General features: G+C 50.9%; 1 protein-coding gene across 2 annotated transcripts; it reads left to right on the forward strand.

The window, feature by feature from the left end:
- Nucleotides 1-27: 27 nt before the first annotated feature.
- On the forward strand, nucleotides 28-20054 carry SMARCD2 (SWI/SNF related, matrix associated, actin dependent regulator of chromatin, subfamily d, member 2). Of its 2 annotated transcripts, none has more exons than XM_047707785.1 (13): nucleotides 28-168; nucleotides 15280-15464; nucleotides 15679-15721; nucleotides 15864-15986; nucleotides 16741-16896; nucleotides 17324-17419; nucleotides 17561-17662; nucleotides 17801-17962; nucleotides 18113-18210; nucleotides 18394-18529; nucleotides 18661-18783; nucleotides 18943-19044; nucleotides 19125-20054. In XM_047707785.1, the coding sequence occupies exons 1-13, from the start codon at nucleotides 163-165 to the stop codon at nucleotides 19176-19178; spliced, it is 1386 nt and encodes a 461-aa protein (XP_047563741.1). In that variant the 5' UTR covers nucleotides 28-162; the 3' UTR covers nucleotides 19179-20054. The 2 variants fall into 2 exon arrangements, with proteins under 2 accessions (XP_047563741.1, XP_047563740.1); XM_047707784.1 differs by lacking the exon at nucleotides 28-168 and adding an exon at nucleotides 10223-10730.
- The last annotated feature ends 30 nt before the right edge of the window (nucleotides 20055-20084 follow it).

A 20084-nucleotide genomic window follows, 5' to 3' on the forward strand; every position in this document is an offset into this window, starting at 1 on the left:
TTCGTGGGTGACCTGGGAAATGGGTTCTTTTTAACCAATATCCAAGATCTTTTTGTGCCCCGCCCCTCCCGTTTCTCCACATAACAAATAACACTCTTGAGTGAATGCGCATTCCCCCTCACCCCCCACTCCCCGCCGAGGAGCTATCAATAAGCCATCAAAATGGGGGTGAGTAGATCCTGTGTTGCATCTTCTCCCCGAGACCCTTTTCCTCCACTTCCGTGCCAGACGTCTTCCGAGGCTCATTTCTCAAGAACACTGGCCTGCGTCTGAATTGGGCCATTCTCAGGGGCATCCTGCGGTGTCGCTCTGCAGTGTCACTCTCCGTCAGGCTTGTCCGACCGTGAGCCATGGACTGAGTTCCTTAGTGCAGTGAACTTTGAGGATTTGGGAGTTTGTTTTGCAGGGGCCAATTACTACGCGCACTCCCTGTCTCATTTACTGTAATTCCCTTGAGGGAGGCACTACTACTAACTCCAGTTTATGGAGGAAGGCTGATTTCTTTGAGATTATGAGCGGCTTCTTGTCCAAGAAGGCAGCTGCCTTTCGTGTACCCTAGTTGTACCAATGCCTTGCCTCCTTCCATACCGAATTGAGGGAGAATGTCACGAGGAATACAAGCTTTGGGGGCAGACAAACCTGTCTATGAATTCCTCTTCCGTGTCTTACTGGCTTTGGGACTATGGGAAAATTTATATAACCTCTAGTTCCTCTTCTGTCAAAAGGAATGACATTTGGTTTATGGATATGAAAGTGCCTACCATGATTTTTGACACGAAGTAGGTGTTCAATAAATGGTAGTCTGTGTTCCTGTTGCAATCACAGAAAGACCTTTCCTGACTACCCCCCCTAAAACTGTCAGGGTTTATTCGAGGCTAGTTTGTAAGACCTATCATAGTCACCCCTTCAAGCTATCCTCATTTCTCTTTTATGGCTTTGAATGGGTTTTGCTCATTCATGTTAAATATTTCTGCAGAGTGCTACCAAATCATCATTCTATTCATCCCTTGCTAGAAACCACAGTCTCTGCACTCAGCAGGATTTTTTTTTCAGCTGCTTATTTTTATAAGGTCCTTTTGAATGTCGTATTCTATTTTGTTGTATGCTTATATTTTTATTGTCCTTTCGCTAAATCTTCAGGGGCATTATCAACCTTAACTTTCATTTCTTCAATTAAAATCTTAAATTTTAATATTTTAAGGCTGTAATGTAATCCCATCTAATAACATGTATGTATAAAAATAGGTCTTAAAAATTATGGTACTTTTATAAATTGGTCCATAGTGAATTGAATTTTGGCAAGTGAGCTTGCTGCATTTGACCCATTTCTTTGTGTGAATGGTACTTTCCTAGCGAAGTAGATAAATCATTCCTTCAAGTGGATAATTGCTTTGGCTGGGGGAATGGGTTATAGAAGCAATAGGTTTGAATCTGTCAAAAGCAGGGGCACAGCTAGAGGGATGTCCTCTTTTGAAGTGGCATTTCCCTTTTAACTACTTTACTTTGTTTCTGGGCTCCCCAAATCTGCTGCTTCACTGATCCTTTAAGACTTTTCTCCTTGGGGCACCTGGGTGGCTCAGTGGGTTAAGCCTCTGCCTTCGGCTCAGGTCATGATCTCAGGGTTCTGGGATGGAGCCCCACATCAGGCTCTCTGCTCAGCAGGGAGCCTGCTTCCCCCCTCTTTCTCTGCCTACCTGTGATCTCTCTCTCTTTCTGTCAAATAAATAAATAAAATTTTAAAAAAAGACTTTTCTCTGGGGCGCCTGGGTGGCTCAGTGGGTTAAGCCGCTGCCTTCGGCTCAGGTCATGATCTCAGGGTCCTGGGATCGAGTCCCACATCGGGCTCTCTGCTCAGCGAGAAGCCTGCTTCCCTCTCTTTCTCTCTGCCTGCCTCTCCGTCTACCTGTGATCTCTCTCTGTCAAATAAATAAATAAAATCTTTAAAAAAAAAAAAAGACTTTTCTCCTTTACCTGTTTGTTTGTTTGTTTTAAATTCCTGGGCTGTCAATGCCTGGCTCATAGGCACATTGTTTATAGAAGCTCCATGGTTGGTTAGGGTCAGTACAGTCTTCACCAGAATTAGAAGAACAGAAAATTAAGGGTTAAAATCAGGAATTAGTATTAAGTGAATCAACCTTGGCTAGCCCATCAGAGTCAAGGTGAGGATAAGATCTGGGCTAAGGAGTAAACAAAGAAAAATCCAAGAATCCAGGTGAAAGGTCACACATCAATAAAGTTTAAGAAAGCAAGAGCATAAAGCTTGAGAAAGATTTGGGTGCCAAAGTTAACTGTTAGAGCTAAGCTGGTTTTAACCTTCTGCCCTGATGGGTGAGTCCTAATCAGGACTGACTTGGAACAGAGTTCTTGGTGGGGAAATGGAGGTAACTTTTTATCAGAGCTATTTCCTGAGCAAGCATTGTTTCTGCACTGTCCTTGTCCTCCTAGAATTCACACTGGAGGGGTGTGTGACTAGAGACAGAGTCCTAAACAAAAGTCACAGCACAGTATGATGATGACTCTTACACAAATTTAGACTGAGGATTATGGAAAACAGAAAACAAATTGATGATGGCACTTGGAAGGTGGGGATAGATAGTCATGGAAAATTCCAGAGGCAGTGGCATTTGAGTTGGCCTTGAAGAATAAACAGACACTTGCTTACAAGAGAACTGGGGAGGAACACTTACTCTTTTAATCAATATGAATTGAGTACTTAACTTGTGCCAGGACTATTATTCTAGGTAGTAGGGACACAGCAACAAATAAAACTCCAGCCTTGGAGGATCTTACATTCTAGTGATGTCATAGGCAGAAGAATCACAGCATGTAATAGCTTGGTGTGTTCAGGGAAGGGCGAATTCAGTTGGGATGTTGGTGGAAAATAAAGCTAGATGAGTAGAAGGAAGGCAGAGTAAGAGGCAATTTTCCATGCGGAAAAGTTTAGATACTCTTGTGCAAGCCCTTGCCTTTTCAGCATTTTAGAGCTATGGAAACCTTTCCACCAAAGAACCTTGCAAGGTCACCATATAAATAAAACAATAAAACCAGAATTCCTTGTTGAAGTAGGGATGAGATGTGGGGTAGGGTGGGAGAGGATCGCTCCATGCTGCCCTCCCTTCTCACTCTCAGGTCATCACAACAGCTCTGAGAAACCAAAAGGACCACAGTGGGTTTAAAGCCCACTGCTGAGCATAATGGGGGGCACACAAATACATGAAAATGGAGAGATGTGATCATATTTGCTGCCTTGTGATAAAAATGCCAGGAAGGATGGGGTAGGGTGGCTTAGTGGAGAAACTAGTTGGGTGTATTATGGAAGGAAGAGATGTTGACGACCTGACCTATGGCAGGTAGGATAGATCCAAAAAAGATTAAGGAGGTAAAGCCAATAGAACTTGAAGACTAAGACTGAGGGGGAACAAGAGTTGGAGGAGTGAAAGATCATTTCAAGACCACAGAATGGAGGTCCTTAAGGCTTTCTTTGTTCTATTCACCTCCTTTTTTTTTTCTTAAGATTTTATTTATTTGACAGAGATCACAAGTGAGCAGAGAGGCAGGCGGGCGGGGCGGGGGGGAAGCAGGCTCCCCGCTGAGCAGAGAGTCTGACATGGGGCTCAATCCCAGGACCCTGATATCACAACCCAAGCTGAAGGCAGAGACTTTAACCCACTGAGCCACCCAGGCGCCCCTATTCACCTCTTTGATTGCAGGTGTCCTGGGCACCTGGTTGGGTCACTCCATCTTTGGCTTTCATCTGCTTACAAGACCAGTTTGAAATGTCTCAGCAAGGCAAGGTTGGCCCTTCACCATGTCCTCATGCCCTAAGTCAGGGTAGATATAGGAGAGGAGACTGAGAGGGAGGACAATGAGATCTTGATTTTGGACAGATGGATTTAAATGACCTATGGAGCATCCAGCAGTGAATTGGAAATACGGATCTAAACCTTAGAAGGGAGGTGGTAATTGGAGTTAGAGATGTAGGCTCATCAGAAAGTAGACAGTAATTGATAGGATGGGAATAGATAAGTATGTCTGGGTAGGTCACATGTATACTGAAAAGAGCTAAAGATAGAACCCCAGAGGACAAACACATTTTGGGACCCACTGGAGACCCTTGCCTTATCTCTCCTCTGCCTTAGTGGTCTGTTTTTCAGTTATACTGGTGGCTCTGAGTCCAAATTCAAGAGCCAGGAGGTCACCTCTGAGAGGGTTTGGAAAGTGTCCAAGAAGACTCAGACCACAGTGCCACCCAGGTCCCTGAATGTGCTATAACCCTGTACCTTGCATGGTAGAGAACAGCTGTTAGCATCATGCCCTAAACCTTGGCTCCAGAGATTTCAGGGGTGTCACCTATGGACCTGAAGTTCACCTCTTGAATCCTGGTATCTACTCCCACTACTGGAAGACACTATTCTTTTTTTTTTTTTTAAAGATTTTATTTATTTATTTATTTGAGAGAGAGACAGTGAGAGAGAGCATGAGCGAGGAGAAGGTCAGAGGGAGAAGCAGACTCCCCATGGAGCTGGGAGCCCGATATGGGACTCGATCCGGGAACCCCGGGATCACGACCTGAGCCGAAGGCAGTCGTCCCACCAGCTGAGCCACCCAGGCGTCCCTGGAAAACACTATTCTTAAGTGTTACCTGCTAAACTGTGTTGACTGTGGAAATAGTGTATCGAGAACTGTGACTGTGTTGTGCACATAGAGGAGGAGATTTTGTACACTTGATGATCCGGCAAAATCGATTCTGATGCTCTTCACCTTGTACTGTTTCATGCCTTGGAGCCTTATTCTGTTTTCTTTGCCTGACTCCTGCATAGCCTTTTTTGCATAACGTCCTCCAGGAAGTCTTCACTAATCCCTTTCCTTCCTTAAAGGCCCCTCCTCTGTTTCCCCATGGTACCTTATGGATATCTTTATCTTAGCAATTGTCCCATGGAGAAAGCATCTATTTCTGCATTTATCTTTACTAGAGGATGTCAGGGACTGGCACATAGAAGCTGCTCAGTTAGTGCTTCTCAAATGGTGAAGACAGCTGCTGCTCTTTGCTGAGCAGGACTTCTGCTGCTCTGACTGGGCGGAGCCCCAGGCCGGTCTCACCACCACACACGTGGGGAAGATGGATGCTTCGACTGCTTAGGGTTCCACCTAGGAGAGGCTCCTGGAACTGCCCCAGCAGTGTTGCCATTTTGGTGAATGTTCCCTACCATGACCTATCTACATCACTGCTTCTGAAATTCGAGCCTCTGGAGGGCCATCATACTGAGGAGTGATCCTTTGCTGGCCTGCTCTAGGGGAAGTACTGGGCCATCTTGCTCCAAAGGCGTTTCTTCTAGGAACTCTTTGGGAGCTGTTTTGCCCACCAAACAGCTGGGAGAGGAAGCATAGTGCCCACACTGGGAATTGTCCCTTTGGCTCAGGCTTATTAAATACTTTTTAAATACTTCAATAAATTAAATACTTTAGTTCCATTAAGTCTCTGAGTGTCTGTAGATGCCATAGGGTCAGAGGTTATAGGAAAGTCCCTCTTCTGAAACCAGAGAATGTTTCAGAATGAAATTCTGAAAAGTGGTCAGTGAGTAGAGTAAATATCAAGGGAAGAAGAGAGAAAGAGAAAAAGACATTCTAAGTCAAGGGAAAAAGGCACGGGAATGCTGCCTCTGTGACTGCAAGTTCTGTAGTTGGCTTCATTATCGGGTCCTATTTCTGTGGCAGTGGGAATGGCCGCCCCTCCTACCTCTTTTGATTCTTGAGCATTAACTCAGTGTTCTCTTTTACAAGGTCTTGAATTGTCCCTAGTGATACATCAAATCCCATTTGCCTGTTGGGTGACCGCCAGTGGTATCTCCTTCAAAGCAAAATGCTCCAGAAAACCTTTTTTTTTTTTTCTTTTTAAGATTTTATTTATTTTATTGGGGTGGGGGGAGGAGGGACAGAGGCAGAGGGAGAGACTCTCAAGCAGACTCCCTGCTGAGTGCAGAGCCTGAAGCAGAGCTCTATCCCATGACCCTGAGATCATGACCTGAGCAGAAACCAAGAGTCAGAGGCTCAACCAACCGAGCCACCCGGTTGGTTGCCCCTCTAGGAAACTTTCCTAATTAATCCGTTTCTGCCAATTAACCCCCTTTTCTCTGGGTCCCCACAGAACTTGCTTTTCAGTTTGAAAGCTTTCTTTGCAAGTAATAACAGACCAGAGGTAATAACAGAAGTAACAGCAGTGAACAACAAGTCATATATGGTAGTTAAGTGCCTGGATTATGGATTCCAGAACCAGGTCAGGACCAGGTTTGAATCCTGGCACCATCACAGTGAGAGTAGGGGAAGTAACTGAATCTCTCTGCCTTGATTTCTAAAATAGAAGTAAAATTAGTATTTACCTCGTATGCATTGTGAAGGATAAAAAAGGTAATATGTATGTAAACACTTAATAAGTGTTAGCTCTTCTTGGCTTATCTTTATCCTTTAGATAGCCCTATTTCCCCCCTAACACCTTGAGGTTATTTTATCATAGTAACTAACTCAATGTTGATATTTTATTTATCATTCTCTCTCACTACACTTAAAGATCATTCACTTACTTAAACACATTTATTATGTTGTGACAATGATTGAGTGACACAATATATACCCTAGATAATTGAAAACAGGTACTCAAACACACATACGCACACATTCACAGCAGCACTCCTTACAATAACTAAGAGAGGAGAACAACCTAAATGTCTATCAACAGATAAATGTGTAAGCGAATTATGGCATATACACACAATGGAATATTATTCAGCCATAAAAAAGAAGTAAAGTAGTGGCACATGTTACAACACACATAGACCTTGAAAACATCATGCTGATTTAAAAAAGCCAGACACAGAAGTGACATGTTATGGGGCGCCTGGGTGGCTCAGTTGTTAGGTGTCTGGCTTTGGCTCAGGTTACGATCCCAGGGTCCTGGGATCGAGCCCTGAGTTGGGCTCCCTGCTCAACGGGAAGCTTGCGCCTCCCTCTCCCACTCCCCCTGCTTGTGTTCCCTCTCTCTGTGTGTCTCTCTCTGTAAAATAAATAAATAAAATCTTTAAAAAGAAAAGTTACATGTTATATTATTACATTTATATGAAATAATCAGTTAGGTAAATCCAGAAAGACAATGCAGATTGGTGGGTACCAGGGGGTAGGAGAAGGGGTGAATGAGAAGCAATTGCTTAACAGGTATGGAATTTTCTTTTGGAGTGATGAAATGTTTTAGAACTACGTAGAGATGGTGGTTGTACAATACTGTGAATGTACTAAATGCCAATGAATTGTTTGCTTTAAAATGCTAATTTCCCCACTATGTGAATCTCACTGCAATTAAAAAAAATAATAAAAAGAGAAAGAGTTCCTGCCTTAATAGAATTTGTATTTTAGCAAAGGAGCCAGATCAGATAGTAAACGAGTTCATATAAACAAGCAGTTTTATATTGTGATAATCACTTGGTGGGAAATAAAGTCAGGGGAGATAGTGGAAAAGCTAAGGAAGAGCTGGAAGTAGAGAGGCTCTCAGGTCGGAAGGGGCTTAGCAGTTTCAGAAATTGCCAGGAGAACCTCTGGACTGACTCTTAGAGAACTAGAGGCAGTGATTTTAAAATGAGCCCAAGGAGATAAGCAGAAGCCTCGTCCTGCAGAAACTTACATGTCATGAGAGGGAGTGTGGTATTCACTCTTAAGAGCAATGGGAAGCTGGGGAGGGATTTAAGCAAGGGATAAAGAGGACCTGAATTACATTTAACTGTTTTATCTTCTTTTTATTTTTTATTTTTTTTTTTTTTAAAGATTTTATTTATTTGACAGAGAGAGATCACAAGCAGGCAGAGAGGCAGGCAGAGAGAGAGGAGGAAGCAGGCTCCCTGCTGAGCAGAGAGCCCGATGCGGGGCTCGATCCCAGGACCCTGAGATCATGACCCGAGCCGAAGGCAGCGGCTTAACCCACTGAGCCACCCAGGCGCCCCTTTATCTTCTTTTTAAATGCACTTATGAGCTTGTCTGTTTTCTAGAGGAAAGTATCTCTACAAGGGAGGTTTTATCAGAGTTACCTGGGGGGCTTCTTCTGTTATGTTTTTAAATTTTAAGTCTAGTATAATTAACATACACTGTTACATTAGTTTCAGGTGTACAATACTGGGGGGCCTATTCGTAAGCTATAACACTGGAAGCCTTGTATTTTGTATGTGTGTGTTGTGCAGGGGAATCGCTGGCAGGGATATTTTGAGATAGCTCCCCAGGGGATTTGCCCCTACTACTTCCTCTACAGCTCTAGAGTTGCTCTAGGATCTAGAACGGCTTGAAATGGATATTAATTGCATTATTATGAATTCTTTACCCACTTTTCAGGGGTGGGAAGGGGCCCTGGTTCGATGACTGTAATAATTCCAGTGGCCTGCTCTCAGACTGGCAGGTAACCCACTTTTAGGCAGAAAGAGGAAAGTGAGCTCTGTGAAGACCTAGAGGCAAGAAAGCAGCAGCAGGGCAGGGCTCATCACTGTTGGAAAGATAGCAGGAAGTACAGTGGGGCAGAACTGATTTCTAAAAAGAGCTGGAGGACTATACTATACTATAAACAGGATCTGGGGTGCTATGGTGCAAGACTTGGTTAGGGATGAAAACAAAGCAGAGAAATTATATAGTGAAAATCAATCTTGGCTACTCAAAATTATTGTCTGAGTAGCAACAACATAGCTTTGGAGCTCTAGAAGCAATTGTACTACTAGGTATTTAACTTAAGGATACAAAAATAGTGATTGGAAGGGGCACATGCACCCCAATGTTTATAGCAGCAATGTCCACAACTGCCAAAATATGGAAAGAGCCCAGATGTCCATCAAGGGATGAATGGATAAAGAAAATGTTAAAATATATATGATATATATCTCATATGGAATATTACTCAGCCATCAAAAAGAGTGAAATCTTGCCATTTGCAAGGATGTGGATGGAACCAGTCTAAAGTGTATTACGCTAAGTGAAATAAGTCAGAGAAAGTCAAATACCATATGATTTCACTCATGTTTAATTTAAGAAACAAAACAGATGAACCCAGGGGGAGGGAAGGAAAAAGAGGATGAAAATAGAGGCAAACCATAAAAGACTCTTAACTCTAGGGAACCAACTGAGGATTGCTGGAGGGGTGTGGGGGGATGGGGTAGTTGGGTGATGGGCATTAAGGAGGGCACTTGATAAAAGGAGCACTGGGTGTTATAAGCAATTGATGAGTCACTAAACTCTACCCTGAGCCTAGTAATACACTATGTTTTGACTAACTTTAAATAAATAAAAGAAATGCAGAAGCTTAAGCCCTGCTTAAGCCCAGACCCCAGACCTACTGAGTCATAATCTGCATTTTAAGTAAGAGCCCCAGATGTTTCTTATACTCTTTAAAGTTTAAGAAGCACTGGTCTGATGGCGAGAAAACTCCGGATGACCAGAATGTAGGCTCTGACACACCTGAAACACTTTATTTTGAATACCTTATGATACAGGACAGTGGTTTCTGAAAAGGTATTGCATTTTTTTCAATTAAGTACTATAAGTCCTGGAGAAAGACCTTATTTAACTGCAGGGAGATTTCTCATAATGCAGAATTCCTCCCCCTGGAAACATTTCCTGTGGAGGAAAAAAAGTACTAGGCTTCCTTAAAGTGAGGCAGAGCCACTTTAAATATACGCGATAAGAACTCGGCTCTTGGCCAAGTCCGCCCTTCACACAGCTGGATCGGGTCTGGGGCAGCTGATGTCCCTTGGCCGCTCTGAACTACGAGGATGAGCTTTTAAACAAAGTCAAGTTGGTGGCTCTTACCCCTCAGGGAGCTGAGTCTTTAATGCTGAAAAATGTAAAAAGGAGACTTAAGAAAACTATTTTCACAGAGCTAAGCAGGAGCCTCCAGGAGTTGGCTACAACGGGGAGAATTCAACAGCTACCCGTTCACCGCTGAAGCCCTACTTGACCTTCAACCTCTAACCCCGCGCCTTGCGCAGCGTTTCCTGCGCAGCTTTCCGCCCCCGCCCCTCCGGCCGAGGGCTGGACCAAGGGGTGTGGGCGTGGCTCTAGGGCTGGCGGTTAGGGGAGGTGCCTGTTAGGGGCGGGTCTCGCGAGGGGCGGGATTTGAGGAGGCATTCCGGTATTGGACTGCTGGTTCTAGGCGGGGCCTAGCGCTGGGCTTGTTTGGGCGGGGCTGGGAGTTAGTTGCCGCCTCCGGGTAACTGGGCTCAGGCAGCTAAACCTCCGGAGGCCGCGGGCGGCAGGCGGGCCTGCAGTAGATCCCGGATCCGGAATTCCCCGGGCAGGACCGGAATCAGGATCGGCCCTGCCCCAAACCGAGTCTGCGAGGAACTCGAGAACTTGGATTGGGAAATCCCGGAACCCGGATCAACAAACCCCAGAACCCGGAATTTAGATCGGAAAGTCCTGGAGCACGGATCGCGGAGCGGACTCGACACAGAGTCCGGAGCCCGGATCGCAACAGCGCGGGACGGGACGGAGCGATGTCGGGCCGTGGCGCGGGCGGGTTCCCGCTGCCTCCGCTGAGTCCTGGTGGCGGCGCCGTTGCTGCGGCCCTGGGAGCGCCGCCTCCGCCAGCGGGACCCGGCATGCTGCCCGGACCGGCGCTTAGGGGGCCAGGGCCGGCCGGAGGCGTGGGGGGCCCCGGGGCCGCCGCCTTCCGCCCCATGGGCCCCGCGGGCCCCGCGGCGCAGTACCAGGTGAGCCGCGTGGATGGGCGGGCGGCCCCGCGAGCACGCCCGGGGCTGCGGGCGATGGGGGGCCTCGAGTGAGGGCCCCGGGGCGGCCGCCTTGACAGAGGGCACAGGGGCCCAGCGTGCGGAGTGCGCGGGACTTGGTGGAGGGCAAGGCCGGGTGGCGGGGCAGTTGGGGGAGAGGGTAAGAGCGACAGTGGGATGGAGGGAGACTCTGGAGGCTTTCTTAGAACAGGGACTCTGAGTAACTGAGAGATGGAGGAATCGGAGCCAGTGAGCTGTGAGCGAGTGGTCTGAGAAGTCTAGTGTAGATCTAGTGTAGTCTGGTGTAGCTTTTAGGGTAGGGGGATCAGGGAAGTGCTGAGAAAGTTTTGCAAAAGGGCCCTCACTGAGAAACAAGGGTTACCCTGCATTGGCCTTGGTCCCACTCCAAGTCTGCGCTGTTTTTTTTCTAGTTGGGAACTGGCAGAGCTCTAGCGTGTCTGAGATGGCTCCCAGCTGCCGAGGAGGAGGAAGAAGGGCCTGGCTTCCCACGGCTTGGGAGGTCGAGCCTAGAGCGAGGGGATCTCAGCCTGTGCCAGGCGGGGTCTTCTCCAGGTCAGGACCCTGGCGCGGGATGGCTCTGGGTTTGAGTAGAGGTGGTGGCCGCCAGGCCTGAGGCGGAAAGCCCAGCCCACTCTGGGCAAACTCTCTTTTTTGGCTCTCCGCTGGTGTCCTAGTGTCCAGGAGTAGATCGGTCTGCAGGAGCAGAGAGGCTCCACTGAGCCCTGCTGGTCTAGGGCTGGAGGAGCCTGGGAGAGTTGCTTCAAAGAGTTCTGACCCCTTTGGAGTTTGGCTTAAAGAGAGAACTTCTCAGGTTGCAGCTTCAAAGGCTATTGAAAGACAGAGACTCTATCCTTAGGGCCTGACCCTGCTGGGGGAGCTCCTCAGTCGTTTCCCACCCCCCCCCCCCCAGGGTGATGTTTCTGGTTGCTCCATTGCTTGGGAATGGTCCCCATCCTTTTTCCCACTCTCTCTCCACCTTTATTTCATCTTTAGGTTCTAACAACGCCATAGCCCACCCAACCCATGTGCCCCAGCATGTGGCACTGGCTTCTTTGCTCATCTCCCAGGGAGGTTGGGGCTTGCTCTGCTCCCACCTCATGTCTCCAGGTAGCGGCTGCACAGTGGATCCTCATAGAAGTGGGTGTGCATATCTGCCCCCCCGCTGGAGCTCTGATCCCTCACTTTCTAAAGAGATGCTTAACTGGGGACAGTGATTGTCCCTTCTTGTTCCTCATTCTCCCTCCTCCCTGTAAAAACAAAAACAAAGTGTCTGGGTATTGACGGAGATAGACCTGGTCCCAACAATTCCATCTTTTCCATCCTGCTTTCCCATTTGGGGATTCATGGGTCCAAGGTGATGCTGAGGGGTCCCTGCATGAGTCATTCCAGCCCCTGGGCCAGCTGGCTGAGGACTGGCCTTGGAGTCTCCCTCTGGGCCTTTGGCCTGAGAAGGATCTAAGGAAGAGATAGAAGCCTCTCTGGTGTCTTCTGCTCGAAACCCATGGGCCATGTGGCCTGGGAAAGGCCCCTGGAGAGAACAGGTTGCACAGTCCTGTGTAGGGAGTGCTCTTGGGCCAGTGGCAAGGTGCAGCCGACTGGCTGGGTGGCCCCAGGCTGCTAGGGTTGGGGACCAAGGGGAAGACACTGAGCCTCTGCTTCCACAGGCTTCCTATCCCACCAGCTTTCCTTTTCTTTTTAAGATTTTATTTATTTGAAAGAGAGAGAGCATGAGTGGGGGTGGTCGGGGGTGAGAAGCAGACTCCCCGCTGAGCAGGGAGCCTGACTTGGGGGCTCAGTCCCAGGACCCTGAGATCATGACCTGAGCCAAAAGCAGTCGCTTAACCGACTGAGCCACTCAGGTCTTTTTGTCACCTCCTCCCCCTCCTCTCCCAGGGAGGGGAGGGGCAGTGGAGGTCCAAGGGGAGAGGGAGGACCCGGTTCACTCTGGCTGAGTTTGAGAAAGATGGTGCTTGGCCTCTTTGCAAGTCCAGCTGTGTGACTTCAGGAGATGGGGCGTGAGATCTGAGGAGCAAAGGGGTTCCTGTCGGGCCACATGAGCTAGAAGAGCCAGGGTTTTGGAGCCCAATTGGGCAACTAGGGGAGCCCCTGGAAAGAAGGGAAGTGATGACCCTCCTCCCTCCACATTGTGGTTCTAGCCATGTCCGTACTCAACAGAGGAGCTTAAGGAAAACAAGAAATGAAAAAAACAAAACCCGAAGAAGCACAGATTGTCGGGTTCACTCCAGAGTTCAAAATATGTTCTACTCACGGAGGGCTATGTTCTCTTCTCTCAGGCCCAGCCACCTGCCCCTGCTGTCGCGGGTGTGGAGGCAGAGGCCCACCTAGGGTGTGGGCTGGTGCCGGGCTGTGGGGAGGACGCTGTCGCACGCTTCCGAGGTTCAGGGCACTGAGCCAGGCCTGCCCAGTTCTGCTGCAGGAGGGGACTTAACAGAGCTTGGAGAGACCAGACCTGTGTGTGTGTGTGTGTGTGTGTTTTGTTTGGTTTTGTTGTCGTTTTTTTTTTTTCCCCCCTCTTGGGTTTTTTTTTTGAAGAGGAGTTACTGGTGCTTCAAAGAGCAGGTGTGGAGCTTGGCAGGACCAAGCTGGGACTTTGTGAGCTGTAAGCAACCTTCCCCTGGGACCCTTCTCTCTCTTGGGAGAAGCTGGGGGCCCTGGGCAAGCAGGAGGACGGGATAGCTCTGCGCCTGGGAAGTCGGGAGCCCATGTCTGGGAGGAGCCTATTCCAGGCCCTGTCTGTGCCGCCTTGACTTGGGACTTCCTGCCACAGGAGCACCTGCCTGGGAGGGATGGGTGGTGCCCGGGAGGTTTTGTGAACGCGCTAGTGAGTAGCTTCCCGCCCTAGTGAGTGGCTTCCCAGCGACCCCGGGGACCCAGGGGCAGGAGCTCGCTCTGCGCAGATCGCCCTGCTCCACTTGTTCCTCCCCTCCAGGCTCGGGGTGGGGAAAATATGGCCAGGATGTCTGGGGCCCGGGCTTACAGCTGTGGCCACACCGGGGTTTTTTTCTGTAATCTCCGGCCGTGCCTCATTAAGGCTGAGAAATAAAAAATGGGCTGTCTTTCACCTTTCAACAGCCCAGACGAATCTTTTCCTGATGAGGAGAAATTGTGGCAGGACTCCTGAGGCCCCAGAGTCCCCTATGTTTAACTCCGTTCTCCCAGATGCTTGTCCCACTGCCGCCTTCTTTCCCCTGCCTTACATCTCTGGTCAGGAGTCTGGCCTTCTGTGCTGAATGAAAACAGGAGTTCGGGGCTAGATGAAAAAGTAGGGGAAGCATCTCATCTCCATGATACTGGGCCAGGGGGTGGGGGGGAGGTCCTCTGATTTGGTGCAAGTCCCCACCCAGCCTGGCTTGGTTGGGTAGTTGTGCTGGTTGCATAATCTGGGCCCTGGGGCCAGCCCTGAGAAGCTGCCAGGGACAGTGTGTGCAAGGCAGAACCGCCAAACAGGCCTTGCAGGCAGCAGCTGTGGGAGCGGGGCAGGGGGCCCGGGGAACTCCCAGAAATGTTGGGGAACTGGACCTTGGTGGGAAATCCTTCTGCAGGCTTCTACAGAAGCCGTTTCTGTCACCTAGATTCCTGGTGACCCTATGCCTGATTTTGTATCCGAGGATAATCTCATCTCTGTTCTCCAGTTTAGGACCCGTGTGGGCTGAATTCAGGCTCAGTTTTCCCCAGCAGCCAGGTGGTACCTGGACCCCAGACGGAGGCTGGGTGCCGGCTGCTCTCCCAGAGGCCACCCAGGAGCCACAGCTTTCCTCTCGGGGTCTTCTGGCTTCAGGGTGGGGAGCAGAGCAGTAGGGAGGTGGAGAGAAGGGTCCAGGTCTGGGTTGTAAGGAGGGGCCATATGGTGACCAGATGGTCTCCGGACTCTGCTGAGGCCACCCCCACCAGTCGGGACATGCTCCAAGCCATCCTGCTGGAATAGCTCACCTAGGGGGCCACTGCCTGTTGGGCACACCAGCCCCTTGGACCATCTTCCTCCCCTTGGTCACACTGCTGGGCTAGTGCCAGGAGATGGCTGTTGGGGTTTTGCCTACTACTATCACACTGTATCTCTCCACCCGGCTGGGACCTGGCTTGGATGGGCGTGCTTGCTGGGGCCACATGAAGCGATCAGGCGTGCCTCCTACCCCTCTGGTCCCAGGGAGCGGGGCATCGCCTTTGGGGCGGGGGCTAGAAGGTGGGGCTGGGCCTAGAGACACTCCCACAGGCCTTCCCGTCTCAGGCGGGCTCTCGTCCCACCCTCCGGGTTCCGGCAGGCCCCATTTGCTGGCATAGATGCCAGGGCGGGGGATGGGGGCAGGGCAGGTGTGGTTTATATTTCTCCTCTCAGGCACCTGCTCCCCTTTGTTCCTGGCCCTCCGCTCCGGGCTCTGTGGTGTGCTGCTTCGGGCCTGACCGGCCCAGGAGAAGGATGGAGAGAATGGGTTACGGGCCCCATGGGGCCCTACCACTGACCTATGCACCCTCATTGGCTTGCTTCCCCCAGCGGCCTGGTATGTCACCAGGGAGCCGGATGCCCATGGCTGGCTTGCAGGTGGGACCTCCCGCTGGATCCCCCTTTGGCACAGCTGCTGCACTTCGACCTGGGATGCCACCCACCATGATGGACCCATTCCGCAAACGCCTGCTTGTGCCCCAGGCCCAGCCCCCAATGCCTGCCCAGCGCCGGGGGTAAGACCATCCCATTTCTCCTCCCTCCACCCGGCTCAGCTACAGTGGTGACAGAGTCCTAAGAGCTCTGATCTGCCTGTTGGGCACGCCATCAGGCATGAAGTTGGGGAGGAAGACTCCTGGCTTTTCTTGGGGAGAGTCCTAGGGGCTGGAGGGGTGGGTGTGGGGGAGGTGTGTTTGGATCACTGATGTCTTGAGTTTTTGTCCTCCCTAGGTTGAAGAGGAGGAAGATGGCAGATAAGGTTCTACCTCAGCGAGTGAGTATGTTGGGCAGGGGCCCAGGAAGCCTACCCCGTAGCTGGTGGACTGTGGGTGCAACCGGGCTCCCCCAATCCTGGGATGGAGGAGCAAGGAGCCGGAGATGCAGCAGAAACAAGTTGAATTCCTCCCTTCCTCCAGATTCGGGAGCTTGTCCCAGAGTCTCAGGCGTACATGGATCTCTTGGCTTTTGAGCGGAAGCTGGACCAGACCATTGCCCGAAAGCGGATGGAGATCCAAGAGGCCATCAAAAAGCCTCTGACGGTGTGTGTGCAGCCCTGGCCAGCACTGGGCTTTCCCAGACTTCTCTGTGTCTCCTTGATCTTGTTTTCCCGGGGCCAAGCACGGGGCTGCGATTTCTCACGCTGCTGGCCGCAGCCCATTAGTGGAGCATGAACTCAGTTTAACATGATGGGACCAGAATGTTTTTAACAAAAGAGAAAAATAGAAATTATGATACTTCACAGTAGTGTATTAATTACCATAGAAGTATCATTTAGTGACATTTTGTTTCAGATGTTTATATATGTGGATTGTGGGTCACGATTTAAAATGTAAACGTTATCGATCATGGTCAGAAGTTTGCAGGGCAAGACTAGAGGGTAGATAGGGACAGTTCCTGTCTCCCCACCCCCGCCACCTTTTAAAAAATAATCTAGAACATACCCCTGAGTGATGAAAGCTTCCAGAGACAAGGATACTTTGGGGCCATGATGGGTGTCTGAGTTGCATTTAGTATGAGCTGGAGACTTCAGATTTGCCTGACAGCAAATCCTGTATGTCCCTGTCACACCACCGATCCCAGTGTTGGAATTGTTGGTAGCCCATCTGCCCCCCGCAGAACTGTGAGTTCCTTCCAGTCTGGGACTGGGATTTTTGGCTCCTGATTTCTGGTGCCTGACGGGGTGCCTGGCCCGTCTACACTCAGTATTGATGTTGAATGAATCCAGACAAGAAGGTTGAGTAGCATTGTTTCCAGCATGTTGTCTCACCTCTAGCTGGCTGTCTGTCTCTCTAGCAAAAACGAAAGCTGCGGATCTATATTTCCAATACGTTCAGTCCCAGCAAGGCAGAAGGTGACACTGCGGGGACCACAGGGCCCCCCGGGGGAACCCCCGCAGGGGACAAAGTGGCTTCCTGGGAACTCCGAGTGGAGGGAAAACTGCTGGATGATGTGAGTTGGGGAAAGGTGGTGTCTGGAGGGGAGGTGGCCTGTGTGGGGTAGAGACTGGGCCAGACACTGGGGCGCTTCAGGAGAAGTCCTGCCTGAGGGAGAGGGCTCTGCTTGGGGTCACAGCTCCAGGCCGCTTCGAGGTTGGAGGGTGAAGATCTGTTTGGTTGTTACAGTGGTTATCCTGCAGGTGGCAGTGAGGCATCTTGAGGAAGGGGGTGCCCCTTTCTAATTCAGACCCTGTTGGCTGCCAGCTGGGCTGCACCCAGAGTCCTTTCTGGGCACCCGGTCTCCTTGCTTCTTTTGGGGACCCCGAATCTCCAGTACCCTGAGCCTGAGAGTTGAAATAGTCCTCTCGTCGGGAGCTTCGCCTGGGTCAGGTCTGACTGCCCGGCAGCACCCCCTGCTTACACCCATGACCGTTCCCCAGCCCAGCAAACAGAAGAGGAAGTTTTCTTCGTTCTTCAAGAGCCTCGTCATTGAGCTGGACAAGGAGCTGTATGGCCCTGACAACCACCTGGTGGAGGTGAGAGGCCCTGGGGTGTGGGGAGCACAGGCTGACGTGCTGTTGGGGGTCAGAGAAGCGGCCTTGGTCCCTTGGAGGGCCAAGCGTGTACACCCTGCCCACTCCCTTGGTGACGAGGTCGGCTCCCCTCCTCCCTGTCAGTGGCACCGGATGCCTACCACCCAGGAGACTGATGGCTTCCAGGTGAAACGGCCTGGAGACCTCAACGTCAAGTGCACCCTCCTGCTCATGCTGGATCATCAGGTGACACGTGTCTGGGGCCACAGGGAGTGCTCTTGGGGAAGGGGGGCAAGTTCCTGTTGTACACCCTTCCTGTCCTTCCACTTTGGTTTCTCCCACGAACACAGCCCCACCCCCTGACTCCCCTCTGCGCATCTGCAGCCTCCCCAGTACAAGTTGGACCCCCGACTGGCAAGGCTGCTGGGGGTGCACACACAGACCAGGGCGGCCATCATGCAGGCCCTATGGCTTTATATCAAACACAACCAGCTGCAGGACGGGCACGAGCGCGAGTACATCAACTGCAACCGGTACTTCCGCCAGGTGAGCCAGGACCTCCCCATGCCCTGCCCCGCCCCCTGCTCCACAGCCCCTGCGGGGCAGGTTTCTGGCCACCTTCTCCACACTGACCCTGGGATGGCGCACTTCCCTCTGTGCCCTCAAAGGCATCACCGAGCCTTTGGTACTCTTTAGATCTTCAGTTGTGGCCGCCTTCGTTTCTCCGAGATTCCCATGAAGCTGGCTGGTTTGCTGCAGCACCCAGACCCCATTGTCATCAACCATGTCATCAGGTAAAAGAGCCTTCCCATCCTCCTCTTCCCATTTCAGAGCCCTTTACCTTTGGCTTGATCTAAAAGCCAAGGAGAAATAGCACGTTTGGTTTCTTGCTTGCTGAGCGTGTGTAGGTTTGGCCCAGGTTGGTGGCATGAACATAGCTGTAAGCTTAGTCTTCCCCTCCTGTGTCCTGCCTGCAGTGTAGACCCTAACGACCAAAAGAAGACTGCATGTTATGACATCGACGTGGAGGTGGATGACCCACTGAAGGCCCAGATGAGCAATTTTCTGGCCTCTACCACCAATCAGCAGGAGATCGCTTCCCTTGATGTCAAGGTGGGCCCTCAGCCCCTCCAGCCTCTGGGATCCAGGATGGGGGTGGGCCGGCTCTGTTGGGCATTTCTGCACGTGAGCACGTTGCGATAGTATCTGTGAGTCCGGACTGACACATGGACTCTCTTCTCCAGATCCATGAGACCATTGAGTCCATCAACCAGCTGAAGACACAGAGGGATTTCATGCTCAGCTTTAGCACCGACCCTCAGGACTTCATCCAGGAATGGCTCCGCTCCCAGCGCCGAGACCTCAAGGTGTGGTCCCCATCCTGAGGTTGATCCCAGGCTAGGCCCTAAGGGATGTTTACCCAGGTCACAACTTCCGCTTCTTGGGGCCGACTCGCGCAGGGGTGGGCACAGTGCTGCAGGGGTGGGCACAGTGCTGCACGCAACTCTCCTCCTGGCTCGCTGCAGATCATCACTGATGTGATCGGGAATCCGGAGGAGGAGAGACGAGCTGCTTTCTACCATCAGCCATGGGCCCAGGAAGCAGTGGGGAGGCACATTTTTGCCAAGGTGAGGCTCTGCCCTATGTGCCCTCTTGAGCTCCTGAGCAGCAGAGTCCTGACCCATTCGTCTCTGCTCTCTCCCCCCAGGTGCAGCAGCGAAGGCAGGAACTGGAACAGGTGCTGGGAATCCGCTTGACCTAACTGCTCAGGGATCCCCTCCTCTGCTGGGAAGGGGACCACCCTCTGGGGTCACAGACACATAGGCTAAGGATGGGATGAGGGGTGCCTCCTGTCCCCCTCTGCTCCCCAGCTCTAGTTTCATAAATGTAGTGCTAGGATTCCTTGTTGCTTGGTCCCCAAAGCCTTATACTTACTTTTTACTTTGGCTTTAAATGGGTTCTCCAGAGATGCCTCCTCTGCTCCCTGCAGGCAGGCCGGCCCCAGTCGGTCCCCTGGAGGCTATGCTTTGATTGACATTGTCATGGAGACCTTTCAGACCCAGGCCCGCTGGCTTTGCTTGTTTACAGACCCTCTTGGGGCCAGTGTCCGAGCTGGCTCTGGGGAGCTGGGTGAGGGAGAGGAGCACAGCTCACACTCTTCCTGGCCTTTCTAAACCAAAGTTCTTTGCCATTCCTACCAGCCCAGCCTTGCTGCTGGTTTTTCCTTTTCTTTGGGTATTTGCACTATGTGGGAAGCAGGTTTTTCTATGCGGGAGCCACTTTTTTTGTACAGGGGTAAGTTGGGGTTTTCAGGGAGCCCTGTTTGGTGCCTCCTTCTGTTTTTCCTCAATCTATGCAAGCGGCTCTGGCCGCCATCATCTCCTCGGACGCCAGAGGCCTGCCAGCCCAGCTCTTGAGCCCAGATTGGTAGAGCCACCTCAGAGGGGGCTCCAGTTCTCTGGCATGGCCTGAGGTACGGGTGTGCGTGCTTGGTGGAGGGCGGGGGACGTGAGGGGGCAGGTGGGAAGGACTGTTGCTGCCCTTCAGAGCTTGGTAGAAGGGTGGACCCCAGGGCTTAGCAAGTGCCACTTCTGGCAGGTTTGGAAATTTCCAAATAAATCCTTGTTTATTGGTGGTACCCGGACCTGGTCATTCAACAGTGTGGCCA

The sequence above is a fragment of the Lutra lutra genome, chromosome 16 (assembly GCF_902655055.1).
Source record: "Lutra lutra chromosome 16, mLutLut1.2, whole genome shotgun sequence".
NCBI lineage: Eukaryota > Metazoa > Chordata > Mammalia > Carnivora > Mustelidae > Lutra > Lutra lutra.

Bases quoted from the DNA above. Each gene is read 5' to 3' on its own strand.
- SMARCD2 (XM_047707784.1), top strand. From the start codon at position 10,515: ATGTCGGGCCGTGGCGCGGGCGGGTTCCCGCTGCCTCCGCTGAGTCCT. The intron at 10,731-15,279 runs GTGAGCCGCGTG...TGCTTCCCCCAG, and splicing joins GCCCCGCGGCGCAGTACCAG to CGGCCTGGTATGTCACCAGG. The intron at 15,722-15,863 runs GTGAGTATGTTG...CCCTTCCTCCAG, and splicing joins ATAAGGTTCTACCTCAGCGA to ATTCGGGAGCTTGTCCCAGA.